The sequence below is a fragment of the Macaca thibetana genome, chromosome 11 (genome assembly GCF_024542745.1).
Source record: "Macaca thibetana thibetana isolate TM-01 chromosome 11, ASM2454274v1, whole genome shotgun sequence".
Taxonomy (NCBI): Eukaryota; Metazoa; Chordata; class Mammalia; order Primates; family Cercopithecidae; genus Macaca; species Macaca thibetana.
Window position 1 is genome coordinate 74,287,156 of NC_065588.1, and position 19,548 is coordinate 74,306,703.

General features: G+C 35.6%; 1 protein-coding gene across 9 annotated transcripts in view; it reads left to right on the forward strand.

Annotated features, from left to right (window-relative positions):
* Positions 1 to 19,548, forward strand: part of NAV3 (neuron navigator 3) — an 890,032-nt gene that overhangs the window by 777,376 nt on the left and 93,108 nt on the right. For all 9 annotated transcript variants that reach the window (XM_050749287.1, XM_050749288.1, XM_050749281.1 and 6 more), the window contains 3 exons: positions 15,735 to 15,864; positions 17,004 to 17,274; positions 18,212 to 18,920. In XM_050749287.1, coding sequence (XP_050605244.1) covers positions 15,735 to 15,864; positions 17,004 to 17,274; positions 18,212 to 18,920 — 1,110 coding nt within the window. The remainder of the gene's footprint in view (positions 1 to 15,734; positions 15,865 to 17,003; positions 17,275 to 18,211; positions 18,921 to 19,548) is intronic.

Sequence of the window (19,548 nt, forward strand, 5' to 3'; positions counted from 1 at the left end):
CCTTGGTTTTTGCCACAATTTGTAAGAATTTGCAATTTGGAGTGTTAGAATGAGGGAATGAATCACAGGTAATGACTACGGTTTGTGACTATGTAAGCCTGGATTCATTATTGATTTATTCCATAAACATGGAGTCACTACATTTAGTCAAATGCCAATCTTAGGCAGTGAGACTCTCTCTGAAAGAGAATCTGCTTCCCCCACCATAAACCACAAAGCGAAACAACTCAGAATGTACATAAATTACAGAGTGGAAGCACACTAGAAGTAAACACAGATGTGGAAGAGGTAAAGTGTCCTTGAAAATCATGGAAAGATTCATAAAGGGAATAACATTTTAACTGGATTCTAGACCAGTTATTCAAGCTCCACCAGGTTGCACAGTTAATGAGCAGTGACAGGATGACATACCTTAGAAGGTGAAAGGAATCTTTTTTAAACTGCTGTAAAAGTCATGTACATAACATTTTATAGGTCAAGAGGAATGTATTTAACATAAAATCATTTTAGTTTATCAGTGTTTATATAGACTTAGGTTTTTCTGATTCAAAACCTCTTTTAATGACTTGTGCTTTTCTTCATGGTAATAAAACATTTTCCGAGGAAGTGCTGAATAAATCTTCCTTAAAATACATTTTATTGCTTTCTATCAATGACCCTGAAGTAATACAGAATTTACACTTCAGTGGTTGCAGTGCTCAAACTTGACAGGCAGTGCACTGTGTTTGCTGATATAAGAGGTCTGATGTAGAGCTAAGTGGTTTTGTGGTCATTTAGTTTTCAGGAGACAATAATTGACTTAGCATTTTGATTCTAAAACCCGAAGCCTAACAGTTAATTCTTGGTGTTTTAAATTATTATTGCAAAGATTATTGTGCCTAATAATATGAAAATATTTTATATAATATTTAAAAAGTATATCTCTTTCTTTGTATTATTTAAATTACCCTAAAAATGGAGGGGAAGTTATACTGAAATGCAATAGGATGTTTTAAAAGTGGTCCCTTGATTTTGTTAAGGGTTTCCTAGTTTTCCTCTGTAAACAAGAAGTGTACCCAGAAGTTTTCACGAAATGGTCTCATGAATATCTAAGGTTACAGTCCGTAGTCTCATCTGAGACAAGGAAAGTCCCTTCCACCTATGAGCCTGTAAAATCAAAAGCAAGCTAATTACTTCCTAGATACAATGGGAGTGCAGGTATTGGGTAAACGCAGCTGTTCCAAATGGGAGAAATTGGCCAAAATAAATGGGTTACAGGGCATGCAAGTCCGAAATCCAGCTGGGCAGTTAAATTTTAAAGCTCCAAAATGATCTCTTTTGACTCCATGTCTTACAACCAGGACATGCTGATGCAAGAGATAGGTTCCCATGATCTTTGGCAGCTCTGCCCCGTGACTTTGCAGGGTGTAGCACCCCTCCCAGCTGCTTTCACAGGGTGGCATTGAGTGTCTGTGTCTTTTCCAGGAACAAGGTGCAGGCTGTTGGTGGACCTACCATTCTGGGGTTTGGAGGATGATGGCCCTCTTCTCACAGCTCCACTAAGCCGTGCCCCAGCAGGGACTCTGTGGGGGCTCTGACCCCAAATTTCCCTTCTGCACTGCCCTGGCAGAGATTCTTCATGAGGGCCCCACCCCTGCAGCACACTTTTTCCTGGGCGTCCAGGCATTTCCATACATCTTCTGAAATCTAGGTGGAGGTTCCCAAAGCTCGATTCTTGACTTCTGTGCACCTGCAGGCTCTACACCACGTGGAAGCTGCCAAGGTTTGGGGCTTGCACCATCAGAAACCATGGGCTGAGCTGAACCTTGGCCCCTTTTAGCAATGGCTGGAGTGGCTGGGACACAGGGCACCAAGTCCCTAGGCTGCACACAGCATAGGCACCCTGGGCCTGGCCCACAAAATCATTTTTTTCTCCTAGGCTTCTGGGTCGGTGAAGGGCAGGGCTGCCATGAAGACCTGTGACATGCCCTGGAGACATTTTCCCCATTGTCTTGGGGATTAACATTGGTTCCTTGTTACTTATGCAGATTTCTGCAGCCCACTTGAATTTCTCCTCAAAAAAAATGGGTTTTTCTTTTCTACTGCATCATCAGGCTGTAAATTTTTTGAACTTTTATGCTGTTTCCCTTTTAAAATGCAATGCTCTAACAATACCCAAGTCACCTCTTGAATGCTTTGCTGCTTAGAAATTTCTTCTGCCAGATACCCTAAATCATCTCTCTCAAGTTCAGAGATTCCACAAATCTCTAGGGCGGGGGCAAAATGCCACCAGTCTCTTTGCTAAAACATAACAAGAGTCGCCTTTGCTCCAGTTCCCAATAAGTTCCTCATCTCCGAGACCACCTCAGCCTGGACTTTATTGTTTATATCGCTATAAAAATTTTTGTCAAAGCCATTCAACAAGTCTCTACTCCAAACTTTCCCACATTTTCCTGTCTTGTTCTGAGCCCTCCAAATTGTTCCAACCTCTGCATGAAACCCAGTCCCAAAGTCACTTCCACATTTTTGGATATCTTTTCAGCAACGCCCTACTCTACTGGTACCAACTTACTTTGTTAGTCTGTTTTCACACTGTTGATAAAGACATATCCAAGACTGGAAAGAACAAAAGGTTTAATTGGACTTACAGTTCCACATGGCTAGGGAGGCTTCACAATCATGGCAGGAGATAAAAGGCATTTCTTACATGGTGGCAGCAAGAGAAAATGAAGAAGATACAAAAGCAGAAACCCCTGATAAAACCATCAGATCTTGTGGGACTTATTCACTACCACTAGGACATGGGTGTCCTATGGGTGATACCGCTCCCATGATTCAAATGATCTCCAACCAGGTCCCTCCCACAACACGTGGGAATTATGGGAATACAATTCAAGATGAGATTTGGGTAGAGACACAGAGCCAGACTATATCCATGGATTTCTTATATTTTTGCTTTTAATAACACAAACAAAAAAATACATCCTTAAAAAGTTAGAGGTGAGAAGGTGTTTTTATGGAAATCAAAAATAATATAACCTTGGTAAACAGTATTCTTAAGATTGTAGTTGAATTAGAAAGCAGAGTACATCTAGAAGATTCAGTAGTAAGCGTGTTTCTTCGATTAATGGAAAATTTGAATAGCCTAGCTGATTCAGCCTAGCTGATTGAGATTGAGGTTACTATTAAATGCCTGAAGTATAAGAATTGGTTGTTTATGTAAACAAAATATCTGTTTTACATGTACTTGTACATGTATAAGTAGGACAGTTGAGCCCCAGTAACATGAAATATCAAAGAGCATGACTTGAATACCTGCGATAAGAAGTGCTATTACATCAAAAAAGAGGTGTGTGCTGAAAAATTATGTACAAATGGCATTTTCCTCAAATCAATTTTAAATCTTCAGAATTTCATTTTAATAATTGTTCAGTTAATATTTCAGAATCCCTCATCATAAAAAGCAGACAAAAGACCTTGAATCTATAACACATTTGTTTTCAAACAAGCCTGCCTCTAACTGTGAATCCAGGAGTGAATCCAGAACTATAAGTTAACTAAGATTGGCCCCATCGAGTTACTGAATATTAAAAATCTAAATACTAGAAGGCATGCCTCAACAATTATTTTCTTCTTGGAATCATTAATTAACCTATTTGTATCCAAACAATAATCTTCCAACAGTTTCGCTAGCTACATTTTTAATTACTTAATAGCATGTAAAATTTGTGTTTTATTATTGTTCAGTTCTGAATTTTGACATATGCATCAAGCCATGCAGCTACTACCACAAGTCTTCCTGATCACTGATCTGTCCTAAATCTCTATACGGTTTTTTCTTTTCTTAAATTTTGCATAAATAAAACCATACATTATGTGGCCTTTTGAATCTGGCATCTTTAACTTAACATGCTTGAAATTCATCTGTGTCATTTCATGTATCAATGGCTCAAGCATTTTAATTGTTAAGAAAATATGTATGCTGGGATCAATATCTTTCTAAATGAGTTTTTGTTCACAATGCTGAGCGTTTATTTAGGATAGATTCCTAGAAATGGTATCACTAGGTCAAACATTCAAATAATTTAAAAATATTTCATATGGCCAAATAATCTCAAAATTTTTTTACCAGTATACATTTATGACAGTATGGAATAAATGTGTCTTTCTTATACCAATTGACAACATCAATGATAATACATAAAACATTCTTTGCTAATTTGATGAGACAAAAGTGGTATATCATTATTAGCATTTTATTACTGTGGTTAAATGACTCTACTATACACAGAAATATTTGGTTCAAAATCCATCTTCATTACTACAAATGAGAACTTAGGTGAGCTATTTAATCTCTTGGTGCCTCAGTCTCCTAATCTATAAAGTGAGGATGATTGTACCAATCATACAGGGTTGCTGTGAGAATTCACTGAATTACTATAGAAAATGCTTATAACGGTATCTAGTCACTAGTAAGGACACTCTCTATATTACTTCTTTATTATCTAACACCTTTAATTATTAATTATTAATGAAGCTCAGTTTCCTTATATGCTTTTGGGATATTTGAATGTTTTATTGGTGAATTTTCTAATAAAATTATTTGTCTACTTTTCTATGGACAGGTTAGTATTGTTCTTACTGGTTTGTTTGAGGTTCAGTTAGTAAGAATTTTAAGGAGTTTGTATCACCTTATCACATTTAGCAAACTTTCTGCATTTTATGTTTTTTCTTTCAGATAATGTTTGCAAAATGTAAAAAAAAAAAAGGTTTCTTCATCAAGTTGGTGTCTTTATCTTTTTTATTGCTTTGTGATTTGAAAATTATTGTCCTAAGAACCAAAATATATATTTAATGAAATAGTTCTCTTCTTTTATTCATTCTGAAGTCCTTGGAATTGAATTTGGAATATGATATAAATCCTAATTTTATATTTTATGATATTCAAAATTTCTAACAAATATTTAGTTAATCATCTAATCTAGGTTTCTATTGTTTCTTCTGTTTCCTTTATAATACATTTTCTGAAGTTATTTTTCCTAGACTTAAATATTAGTCCCATATTATCACAGCGGAAAAAATATCTGTTAGCTATGAATAAAAGACTTTAATCTTATTGATGCATTAATATATTTAAATGTATTGTAGAGAACATACAGATTAGAAAAGAAAAAGTATAATTGCCTTTTTCCATAGTTGACATGAATGTGTATAAAGAAAAGCTAAAAAAATCAATAAAACAACTAGAACTAATTAGTGAATTTAGCAAGATCATACCATACAAAGCCAAGATTGAAAATTCAATTCTATTTACCTACTAATAAAAAATATTTGAAATATGAAAATTTATACCATTTACAATAACATCAGAATATTGAACCATGAAGTATTTAGGAATTTATAAAATGAAATCTCCTATACCAGGAATTACAGACCATTGCTAAAATGAATTAAAGAAGACCAATATCTTTCATTTGTGAAGGGATACTTATTTGTGGATTGAGAGACAGTATTGTTAAAATATCAGTATTTCCCAAATTAATCAATAGATTCAATATAATGCTGATCAAAACACCAGAAGATGTTCTGTAGAAGTTGACAAGCTATTTCTATAATTCAAATGGAAATGCAAAAAGCAGTCACTGCCAACACCAGCGTGGACTGTTTGGGTTCCAGTAGGTTACTTCACTGCTGCCTCTTCGGTCAACCACATCATGACAGCTACCCAGAAGCCAGAGAAACTTGTCACACCTGACCCACTGCTGCAGCTACCAGCATCCAGGCAAGCCACCTGGAGGCCCAAGAATCAGCCCACTGGTAACTGCCAATAGAGGTACCATTGTACACTATGCTGGGGAACAAAGATAGGCGTGTAGTCAGCCCACCTCTGCTACTACTGAGGCCTGAAGACTGGCCCACCTGACATTCCAGTCCTCAGCACAACTTCATCACCTCCATTAATAACCACACCCTAACCTACCAAGGAAATCACAAATGTCACTGACACTGTTTGTAGCCCAATAAATCACAGAGAGACTACATTACTGCACACACCCACAATCAAAGTCACATCACCCTATCCAAACAATATCACAGGTATATCTGAAGGAAAAAAATTTCCCTTATGAAAGTGAATTCAAATATAAGAAGTGACTGTTAAAAAAGATATGCAGATATCAACATAAGAACACAGGAAACATGAAAAAATGAGGAAATATGACACTTTTGAAGGAACACAATAATTTTCCAACAAGAGATTTTATCAAAAGGAAATTTTTGAAATTGCAGATTAAGAATTCAGAATATTGATTTTAAAGGAGCTCATTGAGATACCGGAAAATTCCAAAAAAATACAAAGAAATCAGAAAAACAATTTAGAATGTGAATGAGAAATTCACAAAACAGATTTTAAAAAACTAATAAAAATAGAACTGAAAAAACTAATGGAACTGAAGGATTTATTGAAGAAAACGCAAAATACACTTGAAAACTTCAACAATATCTTCCATCAACCAGAAGAATCTCAGAAGGTAAAGACAGATCTTCTGAAATAAATCTAGTCAGACAAAATTAAAAGAGAATAATCAAATCCTTCATCACATTTGGGATAACATTGAAGTGACCAAATATATGAATTATGGATATCCCCAAGAGTGAAAAGACAAAGAAAAGAGTAGAAAACCCACTTAATTAAATAATATATGAAAACTTCCAAAGTCTGGCAAGAGTTTTAGATATTTGGGATGCAGGAAGCTCAATGGTCCCCAGGCAGATAAAATGCAAAAAGGTCTTGTACACAGCACATTATAGTCAGACTGTTTAAAGTCAAAGATAAGGAATAAATTCTAAAAACAGCAAGAGAAAAGTGTATGATAACCTATAAAGTAAAAGTGACAGCAGATTTCTGGCAGACACTTTACAGGCCAGAAAGAATAGGATGATATATTCCAAGTGCTTAAAGAAAAAAAAAAAAAAAAAAAAAACTGTCAGCCTAAAATACTACAGCTCACAAACTTATCCTTCATAAATGAAGGAGAAATAAAATCTTTCTCAGACAAGAAAATGGTGAGGTAATTTGTTACTACTAGACTGGACCTACAATAAATGCTCAAGGGAGGTCTGGAACCTGGTAGTGAAAGGATGACATTTATCATCATGAAAATGCATGAAAGTATAAAACTCCCTTGTAAGCAACTAAAGATAGATATCAAATGTCACCACCAGAGAAATCTAACCACAATGACAAACAGTAAGGGAAAAAGAAAGGAACAAAAATATATAAGACAACCAATAAACAACAATATAACAGCAAGCCTCACATATTAATAATCACTTTGAATGTAAATGAATTAAATTCTCGACATAAATGTTATGAAATACCTGAATGGATAAAACTGTATGATCCACCTATATACAAGAAACTTACCTTACCAGTCAAGGCATACATAGACTGAAAGTAAAAGAATAGTAAAAGATATTCCTTGCAAGTGGAAATCAGTAGTGAGCAGGAGTAGCTATACTTACATTAGATCAAACAGACTTTAAGTCAAAAAGAGTAAAATAAAAAAGACAAAGGATGTTATTATATAATGATGAGATTAACCCAGCGATAGGACATAACAACTCTAAATGTATATGCATTCAACACTAGAGAACTCAGATCCACAACGCAAGTATCAGACCTAAAGAGAGAAACAGACTGCAATACAATAATAGTGGAGAACTTTAACACTCCTCTCTCAGTATTAGACAGATAATCTAGACCAAAAATCAACCAATAAATTTTATATTTAAACTAGATTTTAGACTGAATGGACCTAACAGACATTTACAAAACATTCCATCCAACCACTGCAACACGAAATTTTTGTCATTAGTACATGAAACACTCTCCAAGATAGACCACCATATATGAGGCCACAAATCAGGTCTCAACAGTTTTTTAAAAGTTGAAATCACATCACATATCTTCTCAGACCACTGTGGAATAAATTAAGCTGAAAATCAAAACATTCTTGCAACAAATAAAAATTGAAACACAACATATCAAAACCAGTGGGATACAGCAAAGGCAGTGCTAAGAGGGAAGTTTATAGCAATAAATGTTTACATTGAAAAAGTAGAAGCCGGGCACGGTGGCTCAAGCCTGTAATCCCAGCACTTTGGGAGGCTGAGACGGGCGGATCACAAGGTCAGGAGATCGAGACCATCCTGGCTAACACGGTGAAACCCCGTCTCTACTAAAAAATACAAAAAACTAGCCGGGCTAGGTGGCGGGCGCCTGTGGTCCCAGCTACTCCGGAGGCTGAGGCAGGAGAATGGCGTAAACCCGGGAGGCGGAGCTTGCAGTGAGCTGAGATCCGGCCACTGCACTCCAGCCTGGGCGACAGAGCCAGACTCTGTCTCAAAAAAAAAAAAAAAAAAAAAAGAAAAAGTAGAAATATTTAAAGCTTAGCAACGTAACAATGAGCCTGAAGAAACTAGAAAACCGAGAACAAATCACACCCAAAATCAGCAGAAGAAAAGCAATAATAAAGATCAGAAAATAACTAAATCAAATAGAGACTAAAACAATACAAAGGATGAACAAAACCAAAATTTGGTTTTTCAAAAAGATAAATAAGATTGATAAACCACTGGATAGACTAAGCAAGGAAACAGAATATCCAAATAAACAAAATCAAAAACAATAAAGGAGGCGTTACAACTGACAGCACAGAAATAAAAATAATCATCAGAGACTATTATGAACAACTATATTCTGAAGAATGGAAAATATAGAGAAATAGATAAATTCCTAGAAACATACAACCTACCAAGGTGTTGAATCGGGAAGAAATAGAAAACCTGAACATATCAATAATGAGTAGCAAAATTGAATCAGTAATAAAAACGTCTCCCAACTTTTTTAAAGCCTCGGACCAGATAAAATCACAGCCTAATTCTACCAATCATGCAAAGAAGAATACCAGTCCTCTTGACACTATTCCAAAAACTCAGAGGAAGGAATTCTCTCTGGCTCATTCTACATGACCAGTGTCACCTTGAAACCAAAACCTGACAAGGACACCACAAAAAGAAAACTACAGGCCAATATCCATGATGAACACAGATGCAAAAATCATCAACAAAATACTAGCAAACTGAATCCAACAGCACATCAAAAAGATAATATACCACAATCCAGTGGGGTTTGTATCAAGGATACAAGTATAACTCAACATAAACAAATCAATAAACATGATAAGCATTTTCACAGAGTATAAGACAAATGAATATATGATCATCTCAATAGATGCAGAAAAAAATTTTGATAAAATTCAGCATCTCTTCATGATAAAAACTCTAAACTTGGCATAGAAGAAACATACCTCAACATAATAAAGGCCATATGTGACAAACTCAGAGCTAATATCATACAGAATGGGAAAAAGTTTAAGGCTTTCCTCTAAGCACCGGAACAAGACAAGGATGCAAACTATCACCACTCGTATCCACATAGTACTAGAAGTCCTAGCCAAAACAATCAGACAAGCAAAAGAAATAAAAAGCATCTGAATTGGAAAGAAATCCTCTTTGCTGATGATATGGTTTTGTGTCTAGAAAATACTAAAAACTCCAGCAAAAGCCTCTTAGATTTGATTAATTAATTCAGTAAAGTTTCAGGATACAAAATCAAAATACAAAAGTCAGTAGCATTTCTATGCCCCAATAATAAAATATCTAAGAAAGAAATCAAGAAAGTGATCCCATTTAAATTAGTTACAAAAAATTAAAATACCTGGGAATAAATCAAGGAAGTGAAAGTTCTCTACATGAAAAACTACAAAATACTGATGAAAGAAATTAAAGATTAAACAAACAAACTGAAAAACATCCCATGTTTATGGATCAAAAGAATTAATATCATTAAAATGACCATACTTCCCAAAACAATTTCCACATTCAATGCAATTTCTACAAATTACCAATGTCATATTTCATAGAATTAGAATAATCCTAAAATTTCTATGGAATGAAAATAGAGCCCAAATAGCCAAAGCAATTCTGAACATAAAGAACAAATCTGGTCCTGACTTAACCACTATGCAATTATGCATGTAACAAAATTGCACATGGATTTTATCAATTTGTACAAATAAAAAAAATAAAAAAAGAACAAAGCTGGAAGCTATAGTAACCAAAACACCACAGCATTTGTAGACAAATGGAATAGAATAGAAGGCTCAGAAATAAAGTCATATATATATACACACACACATATGTGTATATACACACACGTGTATATACACACATGTGTATATACACACATGTATATACACACATATATATAATGTTTTCTACATGTTCTAATATTTATATTCCATTATACATATTCCATTTCTGTATATAGGTTACATAGAATTGGAAGACTATCTGCCATTAAAAAGAATGAAATCCTGTCATTTGCAGCAGCATGGTTGAAACTGGAGTTCATTATCTTAAGTGAAATAATCTAAGCACAAATAGATAAATATCACATGTTCTCACTTAGATGTGGGAGCTAAATAACTTGATTACATGGAGGTGGAGAATGGAAAGGTAGGTAGGAAACAGAGACTGGAAAGGATGAATGGAGGGTAGGAGGGAAGATGAAGAAAAGAGAGTTAAAAGGTATAAACATACAGTTAAAAGAAATAAATTTAATGCTTGATAACAGAGTACAGTGACTACAGTTAACAAAATTTATTATACTCAGGTGATGAACACCTTAATACTTGATTACTATGCAATTATATACATGTAACAAAATCACTATGCACTATATACATGTAACATTTAAATTTGTACAAATAAAAATAATAAAATACTAATCCAGTATCATTCACTGACGATGTTAACTCAGGTGGATAGGCATTAAGTCAATACTACTATAAGAACCACTTCTTGTTTATGTTAATGCCATGTAGAATGAAATAAAATTCACTAAAATCCAAAAAATTAGAAAAATTATTATAATATTAAGACAACTCAATAAATATGTGGTCTAAGGATTTGAAAGTACATGTCACCAAAAATATATACAAATTTCTAATAAAAACATGTGACAATGTTCAACATCATTAGTCATCAGAGAAATGCAAAATAAAATGGTAAGGAGATATTACTAGATAGGCTTTTACAGAGACTGACAATACCAAGTATTGACAAGGATATGGAGCAACTGAAATTCTCATTCTTTGTGATAAGAATGTACAATTATATAAACACATTGAAAAAACAAGTTTTCAGTTGCTTTATTCACCCAAAATATATGTCTTTTGGGGGAAAAAAATTCCAGTTTGTGGGTTGTCTTCTCATTCTCTTGATATATGTCTTTTCAAAGAGTCTGAACTTTACTTTAGACAATGGTCATCAAAGTGTGTATATTTGTGTTTTTATAATTTATATGCATATATTCCTGTGAAAAGATACTGTATGTGTTGTTCAACATACAGTATCTTTGTTCAACATATACAAATACAATATAATATGAAAGAAAGAGGTTTAATTTACTCACGGTTCAACATGACTGGGGAGGCCTCAGGAAAGTTATAGTCATGGGGGAAGGGGAAGCACACATGTCCTTCACATGGTAGCAGGAAAGATAATGAGTAAAAGGGGGGAAAGCCCCTTATAAAAGTATCAAATCCCATGAGAACTCACTCTCACGAGAACACAATTAGAGTAACTGCCCCCATTATTCAATTACCTCCCACCAGGCCCCTCCCACAACACATGGGGATTATGGGAACTACAGTTCAAGATGAGATTTGGGTGGGAACAGATCCACACTATTTAATTCTACCTCTGACCCCTCCCAAATCTCATGTTCTCACAATTCAAAACACAATCATGCCCTTCCAACAGTCCCCCACAAAGTCTTAACACATTTCAGTATTAACACAAAAGTCCAAGTCCAAAGTCTCATCCGAGACAAGGCAAGTCCCTTCTGCCTATGAGCCTGTAAATTCGAAAGCAAGTTAGCTACTTCCTAGATACAAAGGGGGTACAGTCATTGGGTAAATATACACATTCCAAATGAGAGAAATTGGCCAAAACCAAGGGGCTACAGGCCTCACAGAAGTCCAAAATCCAATAGGGCAGTCATTAAACCTTAAAGTTTCAAAATTATCTCCTCACACCTAGGTCATGATGATGCAAGAGGTGGGCTCCCACGGCTTTGGGCAGCTCCACCTCTGTGGCTTTGCAGGGTACAGAACCCCCTCTAGGCTGCTTTTACAAGCTAGTGTTGAGTGCCTTCAGCTTTTCCAGGGACATGGGTGCAAGCTGTAGGTGGATCTACCATTCTGTGGCCTGGAGGATGGTGGCCTTCATTTCACAGCTCCACTAGGCAGTACCCCAGTGGGAACTCTGTGTGGGGGCTCTGATCCCACAATTTCCCTTCCACATTGCCCTAGCAGAGGTTCACCATGAGGGCTCCACCCCTACAGCAAACTTCTGCCTGAACATCCGAGCATTTACTTATATCTTCTGGAATGTAGGTGGAGGTTTCCAGACCTCAAATGTTGATGGTGCAAATGTAGGCTCAACATCCTGTGGAAGCTGGCAGAGCTTGGGGCTTTCCCCTTCTGAAGCCATGGCCTTAGCTGTACCTTGGCCCCTGTTAGCCAAAGCTGGAGCAACTGGGTTGCAGGGCACCAAGTCCCTATGCTGCATATGGCAGGGGGACCCTGGACCCAGCCCACGAAACAATTTTTCCCTCAGCCTGCAGTGAGTAGGGTTGCCACTAAAGTCTCTGACATGCCCTGGAGACATTTTCCCTATTGTCTTTTAATATTGGGCTCATTGTTACTTATGTAAATTTCTGCAGCAGGCTTGAATTTCTTCTAACAAAATGAGTTTTTCTTTTCTATTGCATCATCAGGTTGCAAATTTTTAAAACTTTTATGCTCTGCTTCCCCTTTAAAAATAAGTTCCAGTTCCAAACCATATCTTTGTGGAAACATAAAACTGAATGCTTTTAACAGCACCCAAATCATATCTTGAACACTTTGCTGCTCAGAAATGTCTTCCACCAGATACCCTAAATTATATCTCTCAAGTTCAAAGTACCACAGATCTCTAGGGTGGGGGCAAAATGCCACCAGTCTCTTTGCTAAAGCATAACAAGAGTCACCTTTGCTCCAGTTCCCAACAAGCTCTTCATTTCCATCTGAGACCACCTGAGCCTGGATTTCATTGTCCATATCATTATCAGCATATTGGTCAAAGCCATTCAACAAGTCTCTAGGAAGTTTCAAACTTTCCCACATCTTCCTGTCTTTTTCTGAGACCTCCAAGTTGTTCCAACTTCTGCCTGTTACCCAGTTGCAAAATTACTTCCACATTTTTGAGTATCTTTACAGCAATGCCGCACTCCTGGTACCAATTTACTATATTAGTTTATTCTCATGCTGATAATAAAGACATACCCAAAGCTAGGTAATTTATAAAGAAAAGAGGTTTAATTGACTCACAGTTCAGCATGGCTGGGGAGTCCTCAGGAAACATAATCATGGTGGAAGGTGAAACAAGCACATCCTTCTTTACATGGTGGCAGGGAGGAGAAGAATGAGCAGAAGGGGGGAAGAAACCCTTATAAATCATCAGATCTCATGAGAACTCACATGAAGATTATGGGAACTACAGTTCAAGAAGAGATTTGGGTGTGAAAACAGCCAAACCATGTCAGTCATGAATGAGAGTTTATCAAATTAAGATGTGGGGAAGATTTTTAAAAGATTTGAGCAACCACAGATGATAGATATTTGCTATAGTAGTGCAAGATACCATTTTGCTCTTATTAAAAATATAATTGTTATTGATAGTCTGAGTTATGTCATTGGTAATTATGATGCATTATGCTCTCAGCAGCTAAAACTTCAAGCAAAATATACACCTAGGGAGGAATCAGTCTTAACAATAATTCTATAAATTTAATTTTCTCTTTCTTCTGATAATTATATTTTAGTTGACTTCATATGTGATCTAAATACATTACCATTATTTTGGACTTATGATATAACTCTTAAAGTACATATAGAAGACTAGATAAAGTATCAGTTTACCATTTCTTTGTAGTTTGTGCTTTCATGATGAATATTCTCTTCAATGTACAGATTATTTACAGGCGCCTTTTTAATCCATGTGTCCATTTTATGAGACTTAGCTTTTGTCTGTATATAATGTGTTTATTCAGTGTGCATGGATTAATTTGAGAGAGCATAGGTAAGGGTATCTTTACAGCAGTGCCCCACTCCTGGTACCAATTTACTGTATTAGTTTATTCTCATGCTACTAATAAAGACTATACATCACAATAAGCTGAGAACCAGCCAGTAAGTGAGAGAACTGGGGTCCACCTTTTCATTGTGGAGTTCTCATTTTCCTTCAGCTTATGCTGCTTATTCAACATTATTTCTGCATAATCTAATGCATTCACTAAATGAAGGTGCCTATGTTATCCTCCATGTGATATTAATACAGCCTATTTAATTTATCCTTCTTTAGATTAAAAATAAATATGTAGTCATGTGCCATAGAATGACACTTCAGTTATTTGGTCATTGAAGGACCACATATATTACTGTGGTCCCATAAGATTATAATAACATATTTTTCCTGTACCTTTTCTTTGTTCAGACATGTTTTGATACACAAATGCTTACCATTGTGTTAGAGTTGCCTGCAGTATTCAGTACAGTAACATGCTGTACACATTTCTAGCCTAGGAGCAACAGGCTATACCACATAGCCTAGGTGTGTAGTTAAGTTATACCATCTAGGTTTGTATAAGTACACTCTATGACATTCTCACCGTGAACAAAATCACCTAATGATGCATTTCTCAAAACATGTCCCTGTTGTTAATACAGTATGTAACAATACAGTTAGTTAGTACAATATGTAATACATGACTGTATTCAGAATTTCAACTATTTCTCTTATATTTCAGATCGATTTGCTTGTGCACTGTGTGGCACAGGGGCATTTCATTTTAGTAACCACTGTTTGGGAAAGGAGAAATCTTTGAAGGATATTGAGCAAGGTTGTGACATGGCCAGATGTGAATTTTTGATCAGTGACTCCATGTTAGCAGAAAAAGTTTTATTGGGAAAGATGAAAAGCATGAAGGCCAGATAAGAGGATACTGTATGTTATCACGGATGGAAATGTGAGGGATAGCAGGAGAGATGCTATAATTGAATGGATCTCAATATTCTTGGTGATCAAAGAATAATGAGACTCATCCAATAAGACTCTGTGAATGATTGAAAGTAGTTCCTAAGCTAGGAGGAATAATGATTAATGATTTTCTGGTTCTGACTACAGCACAGGTCTTTGATTTTTAGAACAAAGAATAAATTTGTACATGCTTTATGATTCCTGGTTCAATTTTTAGAGATAAAAAAGTCAGCTGTAATATTATTCTTTCATGATATCATGCAGTACTTGTATCAGTGATTTCATTCATTCCATACACATTCTTCTGGAATGTGGATGCTGTTCTAGACACTGATTCTTTCTAAATATCAGATAAGGTTATTCTCAGGTAGACCCTCTGTTCATATACATATGATTTTCCCAAAATGGGAAGTAAATGACTTTTCATAAGATTAAAAAAAAAAAACAGATTGTCTTAATAATACATTGTGAAGGTTGTATGGAAATGTAGGTGACTTGCGTTGTGCATCCTGTGTTTGATTCACTGCTCTTTCATGTCTTGCCTTTAGCTGGGATGACAGCAGTTCAGTGAGCAGTGGTCTCAGTGACACGCTTGATAACATCAGCACTGATGACCTGAATACATCCTCTGTCAGCTCTTACTCCAACATCACCGTCCCCTCCAGGAAAAACACTCAGGTGAGAATTACCGCCTTTCTTTTTCCAGTGTTTCTGCCAGTTTCTTCCCCCAAATTACTTAATATTAGATTAAGGTATAGCACAAGCTCTTAGTCCAAAATTATTACAGACATTGGAAAATGCAGAGATAATAGGGACTCCCTTTGCCACTCCTGAACCCTGAAGTGTCTTTAATCTTAGTCTTTCCTAAAGCCACAACCCTTAGGAGGAACAACAATGTGCACTTCAGCCAATTTTGAATAAACAGAAGCAGCTTACATATATATATATGTGTGTGTGTTATATATATATGTAATATATATGTTATATATATGTAATATATGTACCATATAGCCTGTTGGTATAGTTATCTGTACATATATATTTATTGTTAATATATTATATATTGTATATAAGTATATATTTATATATACTTAATATATTTTATATCTGTATATATTATTTTATATTACATATTATATAAATACAAATATAAAACATACACAATATATAAATAGATATATTTTATATATTGTATAAATATATTTTATATATTTAATATATTAATAATGAATTACTATATTTGTATAGATAACACCACCAAGTTATATGGTATGTATATATTAATATATATAATCCTATATTAATATAATATAATAGTAACATATCAATACTTAATATAATATATATTCAATTGATTACAATCTAATTCAGAAAGATTTATGTTGCCATATCTCTCCTTATAATATTGATATATTTGTTTAAAAATCCAACAAGTATTTTCATAGTCTAATTTTAGATCTTGATTAATTTTCTATGATCGCTGAAATACATCACTGGATCTCGTGTGAATGATAAATCAAAAATGGACATTACATCATTAAGTTCTAGCTCGTCTTACTACTTCTTACTACATTTGATATAGAAAATTTCTACCTTTCTGTAGCGTTTAATTGGTGTTTTCTGTACATACTTATTCTGACATTCTCTAATATCTGCAAGTGGGAATTATGTGGCTAAAATTAATAAAATTTAAGTGAAGATAGATCAAAATAGAATCTCTGGATTTATCCAATTATCTGAAAGTACATTTCATTGCCTTAATTCACACTTTATAAATTTTTCTACATGAAGTTTTTCTGTAATATTTGTCTTTATAGCTGAAGACAGATTCAGAGAAACGCTCCACCGCAGACGAGACCTGGGATAGTCCTGAGGAACTGAAAAAACCAGAAGAAGATTTTGACAGCCATGGGGATGCTGGTGGCAAGTGGAAGACTGTGTCCTCTGGACTTCCTGAAGACCCCGAGAAGGCAGGGCAGAAAGCTTCCCTATCTGTTTCACAGACAGGTTCCTGGAGAAGAGGCATGTCTGCCCAAGGAGGGGCACAATCTAGGCAGAAAGCTGGAACAAGTGTGCTCAAAACTCCTGGTAGGCTTGTCGTTTGGCAGCTGTTATGCAAAAGTGCTTTACTTTATTGTTTCCATTCAGTCTTTGTTTTCTCTAACAATAGCATTTCTAAAATATCAAATGCTTATCCATATTAAACATGGAGTTGAATAGTTAAATAGATTTTTTATCTACATTTCACAAACTCGTCATAGAAGCCCAAGTAGGGCCTATATCTAGGCATTCTCTGGAGAGCCCCCTCACAAACTAAGGGTGCTGGATGCCTTACTTTGCCAGAGTTATTTCTGGTCATAGGAAAATAAGATTAGGTTGCTAAAGCAACAATAAAGTTCTGTCATTGTTGTTCTGAGTTCTTAATGAAAGTTTGGAATTTTTACCCTAAATATGCCACTGAATTTCACTGCAGACTCTGAGAGGAAAAAGCAATGACACTAATCAGTTGGAATGCTGGAGATTTGAAACATTGTCTGTGTATTAGACTTCAGGAAAGAAGAGAATAAAATAATTCTTCAAAATTGTACCATACTTTTTAAAAAAGACTCTCCCCCTATTTTTAGAATAGTGCCTAATTAGAAATAGTGCCACCTGAAGCACTAATTAACAGGGTTCTCCAAATGTGATCATCTCACAGATATTCAAATGAATTCTTTTTCTAGTAATTAGCTTGATAGGCTTAAGTGCTGTCCTTTTAAAGAGAGTTGCAAAATAAAAGACATTAACAAATAGCAAAACATATGTTTTCATTTTATCTCTTCTGTCTCTCATAATGTTTCTTCTAACAGCCAAATTTTTGTAGCGATGCACTCAGTCCTCTCAATATGTTAGAATATTGATCTAAGGCAATACATTTAGGAAGGGAAGAAATGTAAAGAAGCATTCACATTTTACACATTGTTTTCATGAAGTGTGGTGATATCAAACTGTACAGGCACACATATTTGTATTTCTCATTAATTAGGGAAAACCGATGATGCCAAAGCGTCTGAGAAAGGAAAAGCTCCCCTAAAAGGATCATCTCTACAAAGGTCTCCTTCAGATGCAGGAAAAAGCAGTGGAGATGAAGGGAAAAAGCCCCCCTCAGGCATTGGAAGATCGACTGCCACCAGCTCCTTTGGCTTTAAGAAACCAAGTGGAGTAGGGTCATCTGCCATGATCACTAGCAGTGGAGCAACCATAACAAGTGGCTCTGCAACACTGGGTAAAATTCCAAAATCTGCTGCCATTGGCGGGAAGTCAAATGCAGGGAGAAAAACCAGTTTGGACGGTTCACAGAATCAGGATGATGTTGTGCTACATGTTAGCTCAAAGACTACCCTACAATATCGCAGCTTGCCCCGCCCTTCAAAGTCCAGCACCAGTGGCATTCCTGGCCGAGGTGGCCACAGATCCAGTACCAGCAGTATTGATTCCAACGTCAGCAGCAAGTCCGCTGGGGCCACCACCTCAAAACTGAGAGAACCAACTAAAATTGGGTCAGGGCGCTCAAGTCCTGTCACCGTCAACCAAACAGACAAGGAAAAGGAAAAAGTAGCAGTCTCAGATTCAGAAAGTGTTTCTTTGTCAGGTTCCCCCAAATCCAGCCCCACTTCTGCCAGCGCCTGTGGTGCACAAGGTCTCAGGCAGCCAGGATCCAAGTATCCAGATATTGCCTCACCCACATTTCGAAGGTAAGGATGTATAAAATGATGCTGAAAAATATAAAGGATAAGGATGTGTTAGACAAATGTATTACATATAAATTGTGTGTGTGTGTATATATATATTCTAAATACATATAAGGTACATATATATCTTAGAATTCTTTAAAGTACACAGTGAGTTCTATGAAGCTTATATAAACAGTTAACAAAAAAATAGTTCTCATTGTGAGAAACAGTCAAACTTCAAAATTTCACTGTCATTGTAATATTAGCAACACAAACAACATCTAAGAGACTTAAAAACTGATGGTAATATCTCTAAATGTAGTGATAAGGCAAAGTAGTAGCTTGTAAAATTTCTATAGATTTCCGTTCCTCCTTTTCACATTAAAAATTACAACCAAATAGGTTTTTATGACTGTTGGCATTCATTTCCAGTGTCATTTTCTTGCTGGCTCTTAATGAGTTGGTGATCATAAATGTAGATGAAGTTGTTTTCCTTGTAATGGATTACATTGGACAGACTTATACAGTATCATAGCTTGACACATTAAAGACAATCAAGATATGACAGAATTGGAAACGATTCCAATATTTGGTACAGTATCACCACTGAAGAGTGGGCTAAGCTTTCTAACTCTTCATCTGCTTTCTT